The sequence below is a fragment of the Emiliania huxleyi genome, assembly GCF_000372725.1.
Source record: "Emiliania huxleyi CCMP1516 unplaced genomic scaffold EMIHUscaffold_101, whole genome shotgun sequence".
NCBI classification, from domain to species: domain Eukaryota; phylum Haptophyta; order Isochrysidales; family Noelaerhabdaceae; genus Emiliania; species Emiliania huxleyi.
Window position 1 is genome coordinate 33,829 of NW_005202368.1, and position 18,040 is coordinate 51,868.

Here is an 18,040-nt window from a genome sequence, read left to right on the forward strand (position 1 = left end):
ACTGGGCCCGCGTCAGTTTGTTCTGCAGCACGTTCGCCGCCTTCCAGAGGATCTCGCCGACCCCCTTCCAGAACCCACCGAACGACTCGAACAGCTTTCGTTCCGGCCCAAAGAGGCTGGTCGGGACTACAAAGTCGTATTTTTCAAGTCGTCGGGCGAGGTTCTGCACACTTCTGCAATAAGGATCAAGGTCGTCAGCCGCAAGTGGCTTGACCTAAAGAAAAAGTCGTCGCAGAACAACAATACCAGCCACGAGCAAGACGCAGCCTCCGCAGCAATGAGGATCGCTATAGAACTGGCCTGCAACGCCGCGGAGAAGGAGCGCGAGGAGGAAGGGCGCCGGGAGCGTCTCGAGATGGAGTTGGAGGAAGAGGAACAGCGGATGAAGGAGGGCGAGGCCTGTCTCATATGGTGGTGAGCTTCCTTGGCTTGCCCTCAAATCCATATACTCCATATCCACGCGGCACTGTTGCACTGTCAGTGGGGGGCACTGTCCTGTGTCCACTGATAGAGCCGTATCGATATCTTGCTTGTGAGAGAGGCTGCATGACAGGGGCGACAGATGCGTGATTGACTGATGTGAGTTTGTGAATTGTAAACTACCGGAGTATTTTTTGTTCCTGTTATATCTATATCTCTATACAACGCTGCCTCTGCAGTCTCACAACACACCACCCGACGCGAGCAAATCGAGCGCCGCCGACAGCGGGTCCTCGCCGCGTCGCCCCGCGGCTACATGCCGCAGCGCCGTCGCGGCGGCAGCTCGCTCGAACCCCATCTCGCAGAGGGCGGTGAGCAGCGCCAGCGCGCCGTCCACTCCCGGCGCCGCCGCCTCCTCAAAGGCACCCTCCTCCTCCGCAGCGCGCCCGCCTCTTCTCCGGCCGCGAGTCCTGCGGCCGCCTGCCCCGTCGCCTTGTGCGCCAGCTTGTGCGTCCCCCGCCGCCACTGCCTCGCCGAGAGGCGCCGCCCCGCTGCTCTCGCCCCCGCCCAGCTGCACGACGCCGCGGACCCGGAACGAGCCGCGCCGGCCTCCGCCGAGCGCTGCGGCGGCGGCGAGGGCGGCGGCGCGGCTGTCGCACACGAGCCTCGCCTGCAGCCGGAGGGCCTCATATCTCCCCATATCTCCCCCTCGCGGTCGCCGCCGCTCGCGGGCACAAACATCTTGAGCAAAAGGAATCGACGCGATGTACAAAGCATACAAGAAGAGGAGAAAGAAGAGGAGGGACACCGGTGATGACGAAACAGAAACTAGCGCAGACGAGAGCAGGGCAGACCCGGGGACTGGGGAGCCGGAGCAGACGGCGTCGGCCGCCGAGGGAACGTTGGGAAGAGGCACGAGGAGGGCGGCGACCTCAACCGACTATGGAGGGCCCGTCAGCAGACGACGTAGGGCAGACGATGTGGAGGCGGAGCAGGCGCGCAGGGCGAGACGAGGGAGGGAGCAGGACTTTGCGGAGATCAGCAGGAGGATGTACGAAAAGATTAGGAGCAGCAGGGACCCGAGGGACCATGTGCGGGAAGACGGCTAGTGCTAGTCCCCCATCGGGAGGACGACCCCGGCTAGTCGCCGACCACACCCACAAAGAACCCTGCACAAAGATCGCACGAGCGGGGACCTGTTCCTTTTTACCCATCTCACAGTAGAGAGGTGTCCGTTTTTATTTATCGTTGTCTATGGCGCGCTCTCTGGGCGCCGCGCGCGCCGCATGCGCATGTGCGCGGGGTAAACCGGTACCACGCTGATCGCTGCATTTTACGCTTACGCGGGTTCGCGGCTCTCCTTTAGAGTTTAGTCTCAGTTTGGTGGGGGGTGGGTCGAGCTAAACAACGGGTGGAGAAACACACGGGCGAGGAGGGGAGGAGGCGGGAGCAAGAGCAAGCCGACGGCATGCGCCAGCGGCTGCCGCTGCGGCGGGCGGCGCGCATCTAGAACGGGTTCCAGCCCGACCCCATCGAATTCCACCCCTTTCGCTCGAAGATCTCCTCGCTGGCGCTCGCCTTGCGGAATCCCGTCTCCTTGGCCGCCCGCGACGCCGCCCTCGCCGACCGCGTCTCGGCATGCGCGGGCCGCTCGCAGCGAGGCAGCGGCGGCGGCGTCAGCTCGAGCTCGCCAACCTCCGAGTTGAGGTTGCGCGACGGCCGGACTCCTAGCCCGGCCCACTTTGCCTCGTGCGCCTGCAACGGTGTGAAGACCACGGCGTGAATACACCGAGGTCGGGGTGGGAAGACGATCTCGGGCGGTGATCTCGGCGCGCGAGGTCGGACTACCTCGGCGCCATCTCGGCGCCATCTCGGCTCTCTCTGCGCGCCATGATCTCCGCTAGCGAGGGGAGCATCGTGGCGATGCGGCCGTTGAAGGGCGCGAGGTCGCGCAACGTCCAGCCCTGCCTCAGCAGGTGGAGGCGGATGCGCAACGCAACCTCCCCGCCCAGCCTCCTCTGGCACGCGTCGAACATCGTGCTGATCAGCGCCGTGTCGGGCCGGATGCCGCGCGCGTGCATCTCTGCCCACAGATGCAGCGCGCGCACCGCCGCCTGCGAGGTGTCCCTCGCAACTAGCGGGTTGATGAGTGTGGCAAAGGTCACCTAAGGTAAGGTAAGGTAAGGTGAGGTAAGGGAAGGTGAGGTAAGGGAAACGTCTCCGCACACACAAAGTGGTGGGGCAAGGGGGGGCGACCCTCGCATCTCCACGCCCGGGACACGGGCGGGAGCCCTCGCACGGCATTCAAAGTGCAAGCACTGGCCCGGTGCACGTGGCTCGTGGGTGAGCAGCCTGCCCCTCCCTCCCGACAAACCGACTCACCTTGTCGATGGTCGCGTTCAGGAGCGGGGAGCGCTTCGCCTCTTGGAACGCCTGCAGCGCCTGCGTCAGCTGGCCGCACCGCGCGCACGCGTCGATCCACGAGTTGAGCGCGACGGCGTCCACCTGAGACGGTGGGGAGATCGGGGGAGATAGGGGGAGAAAGGGATCCACGAGTTGCGCGACGGCGTTCACCTCGAGATATGGGGAGATATGGGGAGATGTGGGGAGATGCGGACGCCTGGTTCGCCGCGCTGAGCAGCTCCCACATGCGTCGCGCCTGCAGGAAACGTCCAGGAAGGGTCCAGGAGAGGTCCGGGAAAGGTCCAGGAAAGGGCAGCTCCCACAATGCGGCGCGCCTGCGGCAGCTGCCGCGCCCGCCCGTATCCGGCGAGCAAGATGGAGAGCGAATACGCGTCCGGGGGCGCCGCGCGATGCCCGTCCATCGCGTTGAGCACCCGCCGCGCCGTCTCCAGGTCGCCCACGTCCACCAGCGCCGCGAGGAGCGCGTTGCATACGCGCGTCGGCACCCGCCGCCGCGCGCCGCCGCCGCCACGCGCAGCGACGGCGGCCGCCGCAAGGCCGGCGAAGCGGCGCGCGGCGTCGATTGTGAGGGAGCGGCTGCGGCGGTGGGGCGGCATGCCCCCCACCAAGGACGCTCGCGGCCCAGTCGCCGCCATCAGCGCGCCCTGCCGCTGCACCGTGTACCGAACCACCTATGAGACCAAACCCTGGCTCCGCACCGCCCACTGCGCGAGGCTTGGAGGCTAGGAGGATCGGAGGGACAAGCAAGCCACCCGACTGCTCCCCAGGGTGACCTCTGGCAAGCGAGATGGGAACACCGCCAGGGGGGGGGGGGTACGGGGGGGGGGGGGCGTGGGGGGGGGGGCACCATCGAGTGCAGCAGGGGCAGCACTTCCCCCTCCAGCGCCGCGCCTGCAGGAAAGGTCCGGGAAGGGTCAAGGAGAGGTCGAGGAAAGGGCGACGCCTCCGCCTCGCGCAGCGCGCCCTCCCTCGCCAAGCCTCGCAGCACCGCCGTGTACGCGTACACGTCGGGAGCCGGGCGGAGAGAGTGCCGCGCTGCCGCCGCCGCCGCCACCCTTGACAGCCGCAACGGCTCCGCCCCCGCTCCCCTCGCCGCAGCCTCCATCCCCACCACACCACCCGCACCCGGCGCGGCGTGGCCGCCGCCGCTGCGGGCGAGCGCGGCGAGCGCGCGCTGCGCGGCGGCGACGCGGCGGTGGCGCACGAGCGCCGCGACCAGCGTATTGTACGTGACGGCGTCGGGGCCTACGTGGTGAAGACCTCTCCTTGACCTAGACCTTTCCTTGACCTTTCCCGGACCTTTCCTTGGGGGCGGGAGGGCGGTCTCTCGTGCATAGTCGTCCTTGCACACCGCGTGAGTACACGGGCTACGAACACGGCGAGTACAGCGGACTACGGCCGAATCCGGCGGAGGACGCGTCCTCTCGAGCGCTGGGTGGACTACAGGACTGCGTCTTCCCCTTCTAGGGCGGCTGGGCCTGCGGGGCCGAGGCGCGAGCGCATGCGGCGGAGCACGCCAAATGCGCGGCGAAGGGAGCGCGCGCGCTGGCGCGGCGTGCCGCGCCGCGTGGCGTAGCCGCGCAGCAGCGTGTTGTACGTGCGCGCGGACGGCGAGACCACGCGCTCCGTCACCATGTCCCTCACCACCAGCTCCGCGTTGGTCATCCGGCCGGAGCGGGTGAAGGCGTCAATCGCGGCGTTGCAGGTGGCCAGATCTGGCTGGACGCCCGCGCGACGCATCGCGACGTAGATCTGCTTGACGCGCCGCCAGTCGCCCGAGCGGCCGTGCCCCTTGATCAGCGTGCAGTACGTCACCTGCCCGAGTGGCATGCCCCTCGCCTGCATCCACGCCAGCAAGCCGGCGCACTGCTGCATGCGGCCGCGGTCGGCGAGAGAGTTGAGCACAATTTGCACGAGGCGCCCCGCCTCGTCCGCCGTCTGCGCGCCCGCCGCGCGCCCGCTCCGCAGCTCGAGGTGCGCCCGCAGCGTCCTGTCGGCGGCCTCGAGCTGGCCAGACTTGGAGAGGCCGTGGAGGAGCGCGGCGATGTCGCGCCCGCTCGCCGAACCCGTCACATTGTACCCCGCCTCCCCGGTGCGCGGCACAACCACGCCGTCGATCTCGTACGCCGCGCGGAAGCACGGCACGAACCGCACCTCTCGCGGCGCGCGGATGGCGGCCAGGCCGCCCGCCGGAGGCTGGAGCGGGCAGGTCGGCGCGGAGTGCGGCTGAGCGCCGAGGCTCGCGGCGGCCGCGGCAGAGTGGCCGGGCCGCCCGCGGATCAGCACGCCGGCCACCAGGAAGGCGGCCGGCAGGACGACCATGGGCCCAAGGGGAAGCCCCTCGCAGGCAGGTAGATCTAGCGATTCGCGGAGCCGACTGAGGATCGCGGCTTGGAAGCTTCCATTGAAATGCGTTTTTTTATGAGCTAAACAAAGTTTTTTATCTTTACGGGGGGGGGGGGGGGTACCTCATACACACCTGACCGGCCCCTGCCCACCTACCTACCTACCTACCTACCCTTCTTGTGGGAAACTAAAAAAGAAATCATGAATACGTGAAGGTGAGGTACTAAGAATTCCCTATTGTGATGTTAGAGGTGGGTTAAGAGGGAGATTCGCGCGAGCTGCGGGACCGCCGGGACGGCGGGCGGGTGATTGGAATTCCTATACCAACTAAAGTGATGGTTGGTGGTTGGATGGTACTCTCCTGTCGCCTCCGAAAAGTCGGGCATGGCTCTCCCCGCAACTCTATCGCTAACACGCGCGCCCCACCGAGACTGTGGTGGGCGCGCTGCGGCCGCATGTCTACCTCCGTCATAGTGCCACGACGTGCGGCCTAGATTTAGCACACGCGCCTCAGCTCGCAAACACTCACCCACTTAATTGTCACTGTCCGTGAGTGCGAGAGAAGTCTAGCAGCAGGCAGCTAGACCATGAGGAGGGCGTCCATAGACACCTCACTAGACCCCACATACGGTCTCGTCCGTGCCTCGCAGGCCGGTGAGATTGCTAGAGGTGGAGCGAGCTGCTCTAGCCTCACATGTCACTTCCTTTCGTCTGTTGTTTGAGTTGTGCCCTTGTTTGTGCCCTTGGCACCGTGGAGTGCTGGGGGGGGCGACAGGGAGGATGTGGCCCTGAGTTATGTGTACGCCGACTCAGGGTGTGAGAGAGAGAGATTTTTAGCAATCTCTCTCTCTCTCTCTGTTGTGCGAGGCGTGAACCGCGCCATTCGCTCTCACCTGGCAACCCTGTCTGCACGTCTCGCGCGCGCGTGAACAGGGCTCCAGGCCCCAAATGACGTGTGAGTGTTAGAGTTGTTTTCAGGGTGTGTGGCAGCCAGATGGCTGTGTGTCTTGTGAGCCTGTTTGTGTCTGTGTGTCGCTCGTGCGTGTCGTCATCATCTGTCCAGCGTCCACCCATACCGCGTTGGTGTCCAGTGCGAGCCTGGCTGTTCTTCACCTTTCTACCTACCTACCTACTGTGATCTGTGTTTCGCCTTCCTATCTATCTATCTACTCTCCTGCAACCACACAGTCCTGCGACAGACGTAGTACATGTATGTGGCTGTGGGACAGCCGTTCGTGTCTGAAAAGGTTCCACCAGGGCTTGCGCTGCGCATGGCGCACCAGTTCTTTCATTGCGCCCAGGCGATGCCAGAGGTCGTCGCTTCGTGCCCCCCCCCCCCCCCACCTTGATTGCGTGCCCCCCCCGTGTGGTGGCCTTGTTTCGAAAAATAAAAAGAAGCCCACACGTTGATTGTGTCGCGCCCGGTTTTCCTGGAGGTTTCTGCGTTTGAAGAAATACGTGCCCGCGTTTGATGTGGACAACGACGAGGGGAACAACTCCTGGGGGGAGCATCGCCTTGTCCGTGCTGCCCACGCTCGCGCTCGCGGACCACCGTGGACGCGAGGCGGCGGCACCGATCGGCATGAGGGCCTGGTGGCTCCTCGCCTTCGCCCGCTTCGCCGGTGCCCGGCCTGACCTCCTCTTCCACGCGCCGGACGGCCGCGTCCCGACTTTCGCGCCGCGGCCGCCGGTGCCCAACCCAGTCGACGATCCGGACTGGCTCGTCGCCGCATCGGGCTTCTGCTCCGACGTTTCCTCTGCGCCTGACGGCAGCATCGACTTCAAGTTCCACCCCGAGGTGTCGGTCGCCTTCACCGACGCCCCGTTCCACCAGGCCGCCTCGCTGGAGGACGGCATCGAGATCCGCGGCGAGGAGTACAGCCAGACCGACGTGCTCGCCGCGGGCACATGGACCAACAAGAACATCGCGCTCCTCGAGCCGACCTCCTTGTGCGACGACCCGCCCGCCGGGTCGCAGGACGAGTGGGCCATCAGCGTCTTCAAGGTGACCGGCAGCGAGGCGTGCGGCGAGGAGTGCGTGCACTTCTCCGGCCTCGTCTCGGGCGCGTCGGACAACTTTGTGGCGCGCAAGGAGGGAAGCTTCCTCTGCCAGCTCTTCGTCGAGTCGCACACCTTCTCCGACCAGGCGCGGCGCAGCCTCCGGCGGCGTCTGGCGCCAACGCCTCTGATGACAAACATGCACATGCACATGCACATGCACATGCAGCCGACGGCGCGTCAGCTAGCCTTCGCTCCCGTCCCTGACATCGAACCGGCTATCGACCTCACGGCGTCGTGGCTGGTTGCCGCGGCCGGCATCTGCTCCGACCTCTCCGTTACGCCCAAGTTGCAGAACGTCAGCGCCGAAAACTACGCCGACCAGCCGGGCACCTTTGTCGCGGACATCAAGTTCCAGTTCCATTCGGAGACCTAAGCGCCTGAATGCGACCATTGTTCAAGCCGGATTTGACTTTCAGGACGCCCTCGACGAGTACTACGCCCAAAAACGTCGGGAGGCCATCTGGAACCTTGCATTTGGAGTCGCGAACCTTTGCACGGGCGGCGTGCGAACCTTTGCAAATATGATGGAATACACAGCAGGGACAGGTGGGGCGGCCGGAAGCTCGGAGTGGAAGAAAGGCGCCGACTCCGTCTCCGCTGTCGGCTTCTTTACGGAAACGGTCGCGAACAATGCCAAGACCATGGGCTTTGCAGCATCGGCACTCGTATCGGCCAACAGCGACGACGATGCGAACGACAAGTTTCCCTCGGACGACTCCGTCGAATTGACGTATGACTTGATGGAGGTCCTCGCGGATAACGACGTGCTACTCCCGAGCACCGGCTGCGACAGCCCAGCGGACTGCGACATCCCAGACGGCGATGAGATGGACGCGCTCCAAGCGGCTCTCGACAATCTCAACGAGGCATAGAACTCGCTCTATTCCCCGCAGGGTCCCATCATAGCATCGTCATGAAACGCGTCAGCCACTGCCGTAGGAGCTGCCGACGATGGGCTGGGGCTTCTGGACAGAGTATTACGCATCGATGAAGGAGGAATACAACGAGTACCTGTGCGCCTCGTATTATGTACATTGGCTAATTAATGTAGCCGCACCTTTGTATACCACTGTCCCCTTTTCTCCCGCGCACAGGACGGGGTATAGCACGAGCATCAACGGCGCAGCCCAACACATCATCGATTTGATCGACGCGCAGAAGGACTACGGGAATGACTATGTCAATCAAGGGATGCGCTACGTTGGAGGCTTGCAGCAGTACCTCATCGATGCTCAGACGATCAACATCTCCCGCACGGCGAACGATGCAATCGCAGCCGCGTTCGACGCAGAGGTCCCGAACGGCTACTTCGCTCTTCAGCAGAGCACGCAGGCTGTCCTGGTCACAGGCCTGGGGCTCCAGATGCAGGCAATCGCCCTCCAACTCTGTCAGAGCTACTCTTACCAGACCACCGGACTCTTTCAGCGTTGTGTGGCGAGCAGCACCACTCCGAAGAATCCCCTTCACGAGCTCTGCTACAACTTCTCGGCTGGGATATTCCCCTCGTTGGCTCCGATGGAGCTGGATCCGTGCGGCAAAGCGGCAGACTTCATTGAGGAGGCCAACACGTATTTGGCACCGTACGAGACGATCAACAACCTTTCGCAGGCTGTCAACTGCTACGTCGATCGAGTGCTATGGGAGAAACTGGACGCCAAAGAAGAGGAGGCTTATGATTTCCCGTTTGTGGCACTCAAGGTCAGACACCACACCACACCACACCTTCACATGAGGGATCTTTGAAATGAGCTTGTAACGCCCCCCCGGGCTTACCTTAGGTGGAGGTCTTCAACGCGTCCTGCACGCCGCTCGAGCCACCATCGTTCGTCACCAACATGACGAGCTGCGTTGAATCGGATTGCCCGTGCTTTGCCTCTGAGTGCGATTACGATGCTGTGCTCAAGTGCTTCCCTGCCTCGGGCGTAGAATGCCAAGCCTTCAACGCCACTCTCGATGGGGGATTCGCTGAGGACGAGACGTGCTGCGAGAGCCGACGCGAGATCTTGAACTGTACGGAGCCGCCCCGGGTCGAGCCCACGTACAACTCGATTGGGCTCGAAGAGGACGGATACACGTATCCCTACATCACGGCCGCCCAATTTGAGAGATTCGTGGACCCGCAGAGCGAGGGCTGGGGCAAACTCCTCATTCAGTTTCCGACTGAATACATGAGGAGCCAGAAGAGCTTGAGCCGCGATACAGACGAGGTCTTTGTGCGCGGCATCGCCGCGTATCTCGAGGGCGCAGACTCAGGAAATGGTCAGCTCACCGTGAGTCTGACGGCGACTGGTGAGATGACGAACCAAGTCCGGAAGTCGGACGATGAGCTGTTTAAGATCGGCTGTCAAGCGGACTCTTGCATGTTTGATGACTACAACTTCACTGGAGCTCCTTCGGGCCAAGCGTACGAGAGCAACGCTGACAACACAGTTACCTACTCGGCAACCTACTGGAATGTGAACTCGGCTACCGGGGAGTGCGATATCCAAACAAAATTGCCAGTCTTCACGGCAACCAAAAAAGCGCAGGGCACGCTCGAGGCCGATCGGCTCTACTACTGCACCAACGCAGCCTTCGAGCAAACCTACCAGAACTCCTATTTCGTGGACAACGATCCCAGCGGGCCCTACAACTCGGCTTCGCTCTTCACCAACTTTGAGCTCTCCGTCACCGGCGATGGCTCTCCTGTCGGACACTGGGGTATCGACCTCCGCGGCGTCACAGCGATTCACATTGGGTTCTGGCTCAAGACCACGGAGGCAGATGAGGGACAGTGCTCCAACATGTGCGACGCCACTTTCACTGGCGAGGAATGCATAGCAGTCAAAATGCGAGACTTTTGCTGACTCGCTCTGGTGGCTTCCAGCTCTCTAGCGACACGGTCCGCGCGTGATGCCTCCCGCGGCGAGCGGAGGACGTCTCATGTAACATTGCCAAGGCCTTCTCCGCCTTTGAGGAGACAGTCTAACATTGCCAAGGCCTTCTCCGCCTTCGAGGAGACAGCGTAACATTGCCAAGGCCTTCTCCGCCTTCGAGGAGACAGCGTAACATTGCCAAGGCCTTCTCCGCCTTCGAGGAGACAGTGTAACATTGCCAAGGCCTTCTCCGCCTTCGAGGAGACAGCGTAACATTGCCAAGGCCTTCTCCGCCTTCGAGGAGACAGCGTAACATTGCCAAGGCCTTCTCCGCCTTCGAGGAGACCGTGTAAAATTGCCAAGGCCTTCTCCGCCTAGATGACTAGCAACGCGAAGGACGCGGAGCGCTCGCGCTTCACACTGGTTGCACTTCCAGCCAGTGCACCGACGCCTCTCGCGATGTCCTTGCTTCCTCAGCACAAACTCCAGGAGGGAGCGTTCGCGCTTCACACTCGTAGTGGCGCTGTGGAACCTGGAGCGGTCGCGCCCGCGACCCCGTCTAGAGGTAACCGACGCCCCTGAGTGTTTAATATGCAATGGCTTTGAAAAGGTGTGGCTTTGTTTTAAAGGGAGCTGACCCTGAGTTGCACAGGGGTTGTGGCTTGTGCGCCAGGCCCTCCTTCCTGCTCGGCTCCAGGTCCAGCGAGTAGACAAGTGTTTTACAGAGTAGAAGGATCTGACCTCAGGGCTGATGTGACCAAGCGCTGGTAGCGTGGTTTTACCTCACACCCATGGTCTCACAGTGTGCCGGCAGCCGCCGAGCTGGAGCACTGTCGCTCACACAAGCCGCAGCACAAGTGACTGAGGGCCAGTGAGGGCGAGCCCATCGCTGTCACAGCTGTGGCAGCTCGTCGGTTAGTACAGTGTAGTAGAGTATAGAAAGCTCTCCCTTGTCGCCGCTGCCACGCACGGCGGCGTCTCTTCACAGCGGCGGAGCTGTGAATTCTAGGGCTGCGGGTAGTCTCCCCCCCATCCCCAGGGCCTCCAGGCCTCGCACCTTACCCTCTCACAGACCAGCGCGCGCAGGCGCCATCACTGTGTGCTCTAAGTGGTTGAAAAAACAATCAATTGTTTTTTGAGCCCCTACGCCCTCGGGACGCGCACCGCGCTACTGCTCCCGGGCCAGGGGTGTAAGGTAACACACTAGGGCACACCAGGGCCAGTCTAGCCGGCCTTATCCCGCCCACAGCCTTCGAAAACGCACAAAAATCGCACCGCCGGAGCCGCGGCGAATCGCCGCCGGAGGCCGCGTGTCGCGCCACCGACGGCCGCACATCGCACCCCCGGCTCCGCGCCGCTGCTCCACCGCGCCGGCCATCCAGCGCGCACCCCAGACTCCACCCCTCATGGAGCTGGAGCAGTCCGAGTTCGAGTGGTGGCTGGGAGACTACCTGCGCGAGACCGATGACGAGACGACGACGACGAGTCTACCGGCGCCCGCCGCCCCGCCTCTCAGTGCAGCAGCGCTATTGCCGTCTTCGCAGCCACGTTGCCGCCAAGAGTCTGCCCCGCTTCGCAAGGCAGAGTGGCGCTCCTTCGAGGACCTGATCATCTTGGCGAGCTACCGCAAGTACGGCTCGCAGTGGTCTCGCATCGCAGCGCAGCTGCCTGGCCGCACCCTTGACGGCGTGCGCAACCGCTGGCATCGACTGCAGCGGCGGCACGGCCTGAGCGATTCAGTGGGAGGCCGCCGAGCCCTGGACGAGCTGCTCCTCTCCTGTGGCGTCGAAAAGGACTGGGTGCCGCCGGCCGAGGCCCTCCATTTCATCGAAACAGAGGACGACGACGCCGACGAAGTTGAACTCGGCCGCACGATGTGGACAGAGGAGGAGGACGCGCTCGTGCTCGAGGGGGTTCGGACGCACGGCTTCAAGTGGCGGCTCATCGCGGCCAAGCTGCCTGGGAGATCCGACTCGTCCGTTCGCAACCGCTGGCGACGCCTCCCCGAGGCCAAGCTGTCTCGTCCAGGCCACATTGAGGGGAGGGGTGGCCCCGCTCTCGCCACTCGGCCGCTTCACTACAGCGACCACCTTCTCGGTGGTGCCTCGGCGGGCGCCGGCGCAACTCCCGCCACCACTGCAGCTGCCCGGCTCTCCAAGCGGCGTCATGGCAGGCCACTTACTCTCAAGCCCTACAAACACCAGATCACCCACTCGGGGAGGGCTGACATCGTGATTTCCACGGAAGATTTCTTTTTCTGCTGTGAAAAATCCATCCAGCGTGAGAGGCGGGATACCCAAATAAGTTCTAAGGCGCGTCGGGTCATTCTATAGCGAAATTGGGTAGACTAGCGTACCCATCATTGTGGAGACTCCTCACGCCTCCGAACCCCCCTAGGCCCCGCCGCTCCTCGCGTCCCCGCTCAGCAATCCTTGAGATCCTTCAGCATCTGCTGCCTATTCACACTGCCAGCCATGGATCTGAGGCCGTTCACTCCAATGGCGCCTCGCAGCAATCGGCACCTGGTGTGCTCAGTCAGCATTCGGTAGCTCGGTGGCTACCTCGAAGGCCCCGGCCTCCAGGGGCGCCGGGTCTGACTGGAAGCCAGTGGCTGGGCGGCTCGGGTGGGGCGCGTTGCCGGAAAGATCAGGGGGGGAGGAGGACGTTTGGATGCCGCTGTGGCCGATGGGTACCGAGGCGGCCCGAGCGTTAAAGCGTGAGAAGGCGAACTGAGTCGCGTAGCGCGAGGGCACCTGGCAGAACGGACGCACGGTGGGTCCAGATGATGGGCTACGGTATTGCACTCATTAGAGCACTCATGCCCCAAGCTATTCAGGGCGACAACGCCTGGTAATGCTCCGCCTTTCCGTCGATGGCTCCCTCCGCCATCGCCGACGTGGTGAACGTGCCAGCGAGTGGGTAGTCGTCGACGCGACCTATTCATACCTTGCCGCATGACGCGATTGAGCTCACGCGGGCGACCGGAGGAGCGCTGTAGTGGCCGCTACGGCTGGCCGGTGAAGCGAAGCTCTGCCCGACGAGACCGTGTGGGAGCGAGCGTGCAGCGGCGTCGCCGCTTCCGTGGATGCTAACGTCGAGGCGGTGCGTGGGCCCGCTCACGCGATCGTATACCCGGTTGCCGTGAACGGTGAAGGTCCAGTTACCACGCGAGAAGATGGCGCTCGCCATGCGCACGGAGACGGCGAGTCCGCCGCACACCTAGAGTACTCGACCGCGGGAGGCAAGGTGTGGCGCGCACGCCCACTTGGCTCCTTCCCTCCTCTCCACTCCCGCTTGCGTCCGGGTTCGTCACTAGCGTTCCTCCTCATTACCACACGCCCGCGACACATGGACTGCACGTCACCCATCGCGCGTGCCGCCGCGCAGTTCCTCGTCGGCACAGAGCAGGGCAAGGTGGTCGCGTGCAACCGCAAGGCTAAGAACCCGAGCGATCGCGTGGGCACCATCTACGAGGGTCATTGCGGGCCGGTTTACGCGCTGGCACGAAGCCATCCCCTGTCCATTCTCACCTCGGGTCAACCTGGCGTTCGCTCACTCGTCATTGCTAAGAACAGGCGCGCAACCCTTTCTTCCCCAAGTACTTTATGACGGTGGGTGATTGGACGGCGCCCCGTGCGGAACGAAATAAGCGAAGCACCCCGTGAGCCGTGCTCCACACAAAGCGGCGTGAACAGGTGCGGCTGTGGAACGAGGACATTAAGACGCCCGTCATGACGTCCAAGCGCTCTGAGAGCTGCCCCATTGCCATCTATTCTAAAGTGCGAGCCCTCACTCCTCCGGCCTGTCAACAGCTACGCAAAGGACTACATCCTCGACGCCACGTGGTCGCCAACGCGGCCTGGCGCCTACGCCACGACGGCCTGATCATCGAAGAGCTGCAACACAGCGTCTCATCACGCCTCTCCACCAACAGGCGTCTTCGCCACCACAAAGATGGACGGCACGCTCGACGTGTGGGACTACTTTTACAAGCAAAACGAGCCGGCGCTCTCGCTGCAGGCGAAGGGCTGCATTATTCTTTGACTTAAGCCGCACGCTGCACACACCGCCAAGCCTCCGCATCGCCTAGTCGTCTTACAGTCTCTTCCCCCAGTGAACTTGTGTCTTCGGGTTTGTGCCAGTGCTGTGGGTGACGCCTGTTCAGACATGGAGTTGTACGGCAGGTCGACGGCGACGGCCTCGCACGCGTCAAGATGCAAGAGGCCGGCCGGTGGGTGGCGGCTGGCTCGGTGGCCGACCTACGAAGGCTCCTTCGCGCGGTGGGGTTGCGCCTTCCTTCACGCGAGCGGTGGTTACAGGTGGACGGTTCGGTCTACATGCTCGAGCTGTGCGACGGCTTGTCGCAAATGCAGCAGAACGAGAAGCAGGGCGTAAGCCACATGCTGGATCGAGAGTCAAAGCACGGGACTAGCCGCGATCTACTGAGATTTGGCCAGAGATGGGCCGATGCTAGCCGATCCTAGCCGGCCAGTGCCAGGCCGCACGCCGCACGGGTTCTGGGCGGCGCGTCTCCATGCTTGGGACTGTGAGCAGGCGCGAGAAGAACCTCGAGGCGCGCGCAAAGGAGCTGCGAGCGAGGGAGCTGCGCGCAAAGGGGCAGGCCAAGGAGGAGGGCGCGGAGGCGGCCGTGCCGTGGGAGGAGAGGCGAAAGGAGGTCGAGGCGGAGTTCTGGAGGCTGACGGGCTTGACGGGCCCGGAGGGCGTGACGGGCGAGGGTATCGAGCCATCGGAGAAGTCATCTGAGACGGCCGAGCAATGACGGCGCGCGGGCAATGGCTTCCGCGGCTTTATGGGGGACAGGCACCGCCGAGGGAGGGCCGAGCGGCCATGATGCGCGAGCGGCCGGGATGCGTGAATTATATACAGTCGAGAGAGAGGTTACTGTCACGAAAGAGCGGCGCGTTGTGCGTGGTCTGTCAACTGTGGAGGGGGCGGGGCCCCCGGGGGGGTGGCAGGATACCATTGTGGTTGTTTTCAAACACCGTGGTCGATTTAGTACGCCGACTGCCCAGCGACCGTGCTGCACGTATCGTGCGAGCAGTTGATCTGGGTCCACGCTCCGCCGCCGCCGCCAATGTCGCCGCACGGAACCGGCCGCGCCGCCGCGACGCCCGGTGGCACGCCCGTGTCCCCCCTCGGACGCGGGACCAGCACGCCGCCGCAGAGCTTCCCAATGGGCACCTCGCGGCTCGCGTCGACGTCGACATAGTGGCCTAGCTCGGCCCCGCCCTCGGCACACTTTGCGAGCATTGTCGCGACGCACCTGCGTGTGCAGCAATCCGGACTGAGACGGCCGGTGACAGTGTGCCTAGTGTCGGCTCCCCGAGCCAGGATCGTGCGCAACGTGTTGTGTGCGTGTGGACGCGTCGTCCGTGCAAAGGCGTGCGTAAGATTGGCTGACTGTCGCGACACACCAGCCCAGCCGGTGGCGGCCAGAGGAGCCCTGGAAGTGCATCGCGAAGGGGGCGGCGCGCGTGGCGAGCTGCGCGGGAGGCTCTCCCGCCGCGTCGAAATAGTCCGCAAAACAGGCCGGCCGTGCCCACCAGTCGGCTCGGTAGGCGTACTGCCACGAGATTAGCCGAGATTACCCGAGATTACCCGAGATTAGCCGAGATTAGCCGAGATTAGCCGAGATTAGCCGAGATTAGCCGAGATTAGCCGAGATTAGCTGAGATTGGCCGAGATTGGCCGAGATATACCTGCGACGAGAAGAGGCGCGCGCTCGAGTCGACAATCGCCGACACACCGTCGTCTGCGAGGCCTCCCGGCGCGGCGCGCGAGAGGTACGCGAGACCGAGCATGCCTTGGTCCTCGAAGTGGCCGTCGAGGAGAAGCTTCCGCGCCTGAGGTCAGGTCACAGCTTGAGTTCTCCACACACACACCGTGGTATACCAAGGGCAAAGGCGACGTCTAGAAGAGGAGCGCCAAGGCATTCAAAGTGCAACGGTGCGCGTGGGTGCTGCCGCGCCTGCTCCAGCATCGCACGCGCTGCCGTCAGCGAAGCCAGGAAGACGCCCGAGTTTGGAAACGGCCACCGCGCGAGCTGAGGGTCGCCGCCGCCGCCGCCTTCGCCTCCGTCTCCACCGCCGCCGCCGCCGCCGCCGCCATCACCGCCGCCTCTGCCGCTGTCACCACCTCCGCCGCCTGCTCCACCCACAAGGACCCCGCCTCCTCCTCCCCCGCTGCTACGTGCCGCGTCCGCCCTGGAGCGTCGGCGTAGCTCCGGGCACAGATCAGAGGCCTATCATTCATTGAGTGATGATGAACCATCAACAGTTCTCAACTACTCGCAGCTCCGGGCACAGATCAGATGCATCGAAGAGCGAAGACCTCCGCCTCAGCCGGACGCCGCCTCTCCATCCGCCGCCTTCTGTGCCACCGCCACCGCCGCCTCCAGCGCCCCCACCGCCATCGCCTCCGCCTCCACCTCCGCCGCCTACGCCACCACCGCCTCCGCTGCCGTCTCCGCTGCCTCCGAGACGCCACTCTTCGTCGCCCGTGTCTGGAAGGGAGAAGGAGCGCCCGCGCATGTACCCCATGTCGATGCCTCGCCTGTGCCGCTGCGGCTTGGCGCCCGGCGGCGGCGGCGGCGGCGGAGGGAGGAGCACGCGCTGCGCCATCCTGGGAAGCCGTTCCGCCGGCCACCCCGGCGGGTGCGGCCACGGCCAGCAATTTTGCTCCCCCATCAGCACAAACGGGTCGACCCCCGTGGGCAGACCGTGCGCCTCGGCGAGGGCGTCGTAGGCCTACGTGCTGAATACGCCAACCTCAGGGCGGGAAGACGGTGTTGTGCAGAGTCTTCGGCGCACCGCGTGAGTACGAGGGGTGCGAGGACAGTGAGTACAGCCGAATGCGGCGGAAGACAGCGGAATACGTGCCCGCTCGAGCGCTAGTCGGAACACAAGACTGCGTCTTCTGCTTCTAGGGTCGCAGGCGGCGGGAAGCAGCTGCAGCGGCCGCTGCACGAGCACGTCGAACGCGTCCATAAACAGGAGCAGGTCGGTGGGTCGCATGCCCGGCAGCGGCGGGTCCTTCTCGAGCAGCGCGCCGAGGAAAAAGAGCTTCTTCAGCTTGCCTGGGTCACTGCCCGTGAGGTTGGCTCGCTCGATGCGCCACCGATTAGCGACGGCGGGCTCTCTGGCGCCCGACAGGCCAAGGACGTGCAGCGGGGAGCCCGAGAAGCGCCAGACCGTCGCCGCGAGCACCTTCAGGAAGAGGCTGCTCACGCGGCGGCCGTCGGAGAAGGTGATGCAAAACACACGCCGCGCGATCGACCTCCGGCTCGCACCACCACCGATGCCGCCGCCGCCATCCCCACCGCCGCCGGTGGCACCACCGCCACCGCTGCCGCCACTGCCACCAGCGTCGAGCCACATGCCACGGTTGAAGACCGAGAGCCGGTCCGACTGCCCGTTTCCTCCTCCACCCAGCTGCAGCCGTGCATGTCTGAGCGCCGTCTGTGCGCCATGCATCCCATCGGAAGCGCGTTGCAGCCGGAGCTTCGCCGTTGTGACCGCAGACCGAACGTCCGTTACCGCTACTCGCTCCAAGACCAGCGCCGTCGAAGCAGTCCCGCTGCGCCGCAGACCTGGCGCCGCGGTGTTGTGGCTCCGCAGCAGCAGGAGGAGCCCGAGGGAGAGAAGCACCAGTGACAGAAAGGCGCTTGCAGACCCCATGCAGCTTGCCGGGGGGGGTGCGTCCTCTTGACGGATTTTGGTCGCGCCTGAATTTTCTTTTCTTTTTTTCGAGGTTCTGGCCTTGCCCCCTGGCCACCCTAGTCCCTTGATCCTTGTGTGTGGAGTGCCGGGGCATCAGGCTGTGGGCATCAGGGGCAAGCAGTCCACACCGGCTTCTCTGTTCTCAAACTGTGGCATGCTGCGCAGCGCTCGCCTCACTCGCCCTTGCGCGTGCGC

At 64.1% G+C, this 18,040-nt stretch overlaps 4 protein-coding genes across 4 annotated transcripts; 3 read left to right on the forward strand and 1 right to left on the reverse strand.

Annotated features, from left to right (window-relative positions):
- Positions 1 to 11,512: 11,512 nt before the first annotated feature.
- Positions 11,513 to 12,144, forward strand: EMIHUDRAFT_221994 (hypothetical protein; the record flags this gene model as incomplete). The annotated part of the gene is made up of 2 exons (XM_005793347.1): positions 11,513 to 12,039; positions 12,135 to 12,144. The coding sequence occupies 2 exons, from the start codon at positions 11,513 to 11,515 to the stop codon at positions 12,142 to 12,144; spliced, it is 537 nt and encodes a 178-aa protein (XP_005793404.1).
- Positions 12,145 to 13,454: 1,310 nt separating this feature from the next.
- Positions 13,455 to 14,150, forward strand: EMIHUDRAFT_221996 (hypothetical protein; the record flags this gene model as incomplete). The annotated part of the gene is made up of 3 exons (XM_005793348.1): positions 13,455 to 13,595; positions 13,682 to 13,721; positions 14,041 to 14,150. 3 exons carry the CDS (start codon positions 13,455 to 13,457, stop codon positions 14,148 to 14,150), a joined length of 291 nt encoding a protein of 96 aa, XP_005793405.1.
- A 170-nt stretch (positions 14,151 to 14,320) lies between these two features.
- Positions 14,321 to 14,886, forward strand: EMIHUDRAFT_221997 (hypothetical protein; the record flags this gene model as incomplete). The annotated part of the gene is made up of 3 exons (XM_005793349.1): positions 14,321 to 14,356; positions 14,426 to 14,520; positions 14,661 to 14,886. The coding sequence occupies 3 exons, from the start codon at positions 14,321 to 14,323 to the stop codon at positions 14,884 to 14,886; spliced, it is 357 nt and encodes a 118-aa protein (XP_005793406.1).
- A 194-nt stretch (positions 14,887 to 15,080) lies between these two features.
- On the reverse strand, positions 15,081 to 16,279 carry EMIHUDRAFT_439415 (hypothetical protein). Its single transcript, XM_005793350.1, has 4 exons — positions 16,090 to 16,279; positions 15,827 to 15,970; positions 15,542 to 15,690; positions 15,081 to 15,390 (listed from the first exon to the last, which is right to left on the reverse strand). The coding sequence occupies exons 1-4, from the start codon at positions 16,105 to 16,107 to the stop codon at positions 15,120 to 15,122; spliced, it is 582 nt and encodes a 193-aa protein (XP_005793407.1). The 5' UTR covers positions 16,108 to 16,279; the 3' UTR covers positions 15,081 to 15,119.
- Positions 16,280 to 18,040: the final 1,761 nt, after the last annotated feature.

Bases quoted from the DNA above. Each gene is read 5' to 3' on its own strand.
- EMIHUDRAFT_439415 (XM_005793350.1), bottom strand. The intron at 15,691-15,826 runs GTATATCTCGGC...ATCTCGTGGCAG, and splicing joins CGCGCCTCTTCTCGTCGCAG to TACGCCTACCGAGCCGACTG. The intron at 15,391-15,541 runs GTGTGTCGCGAC...CTGCACACGCAG, and splicing joins GGCCGCCACCGGCTGGGCTG to GTGCGTCGCGACAATGCTCG.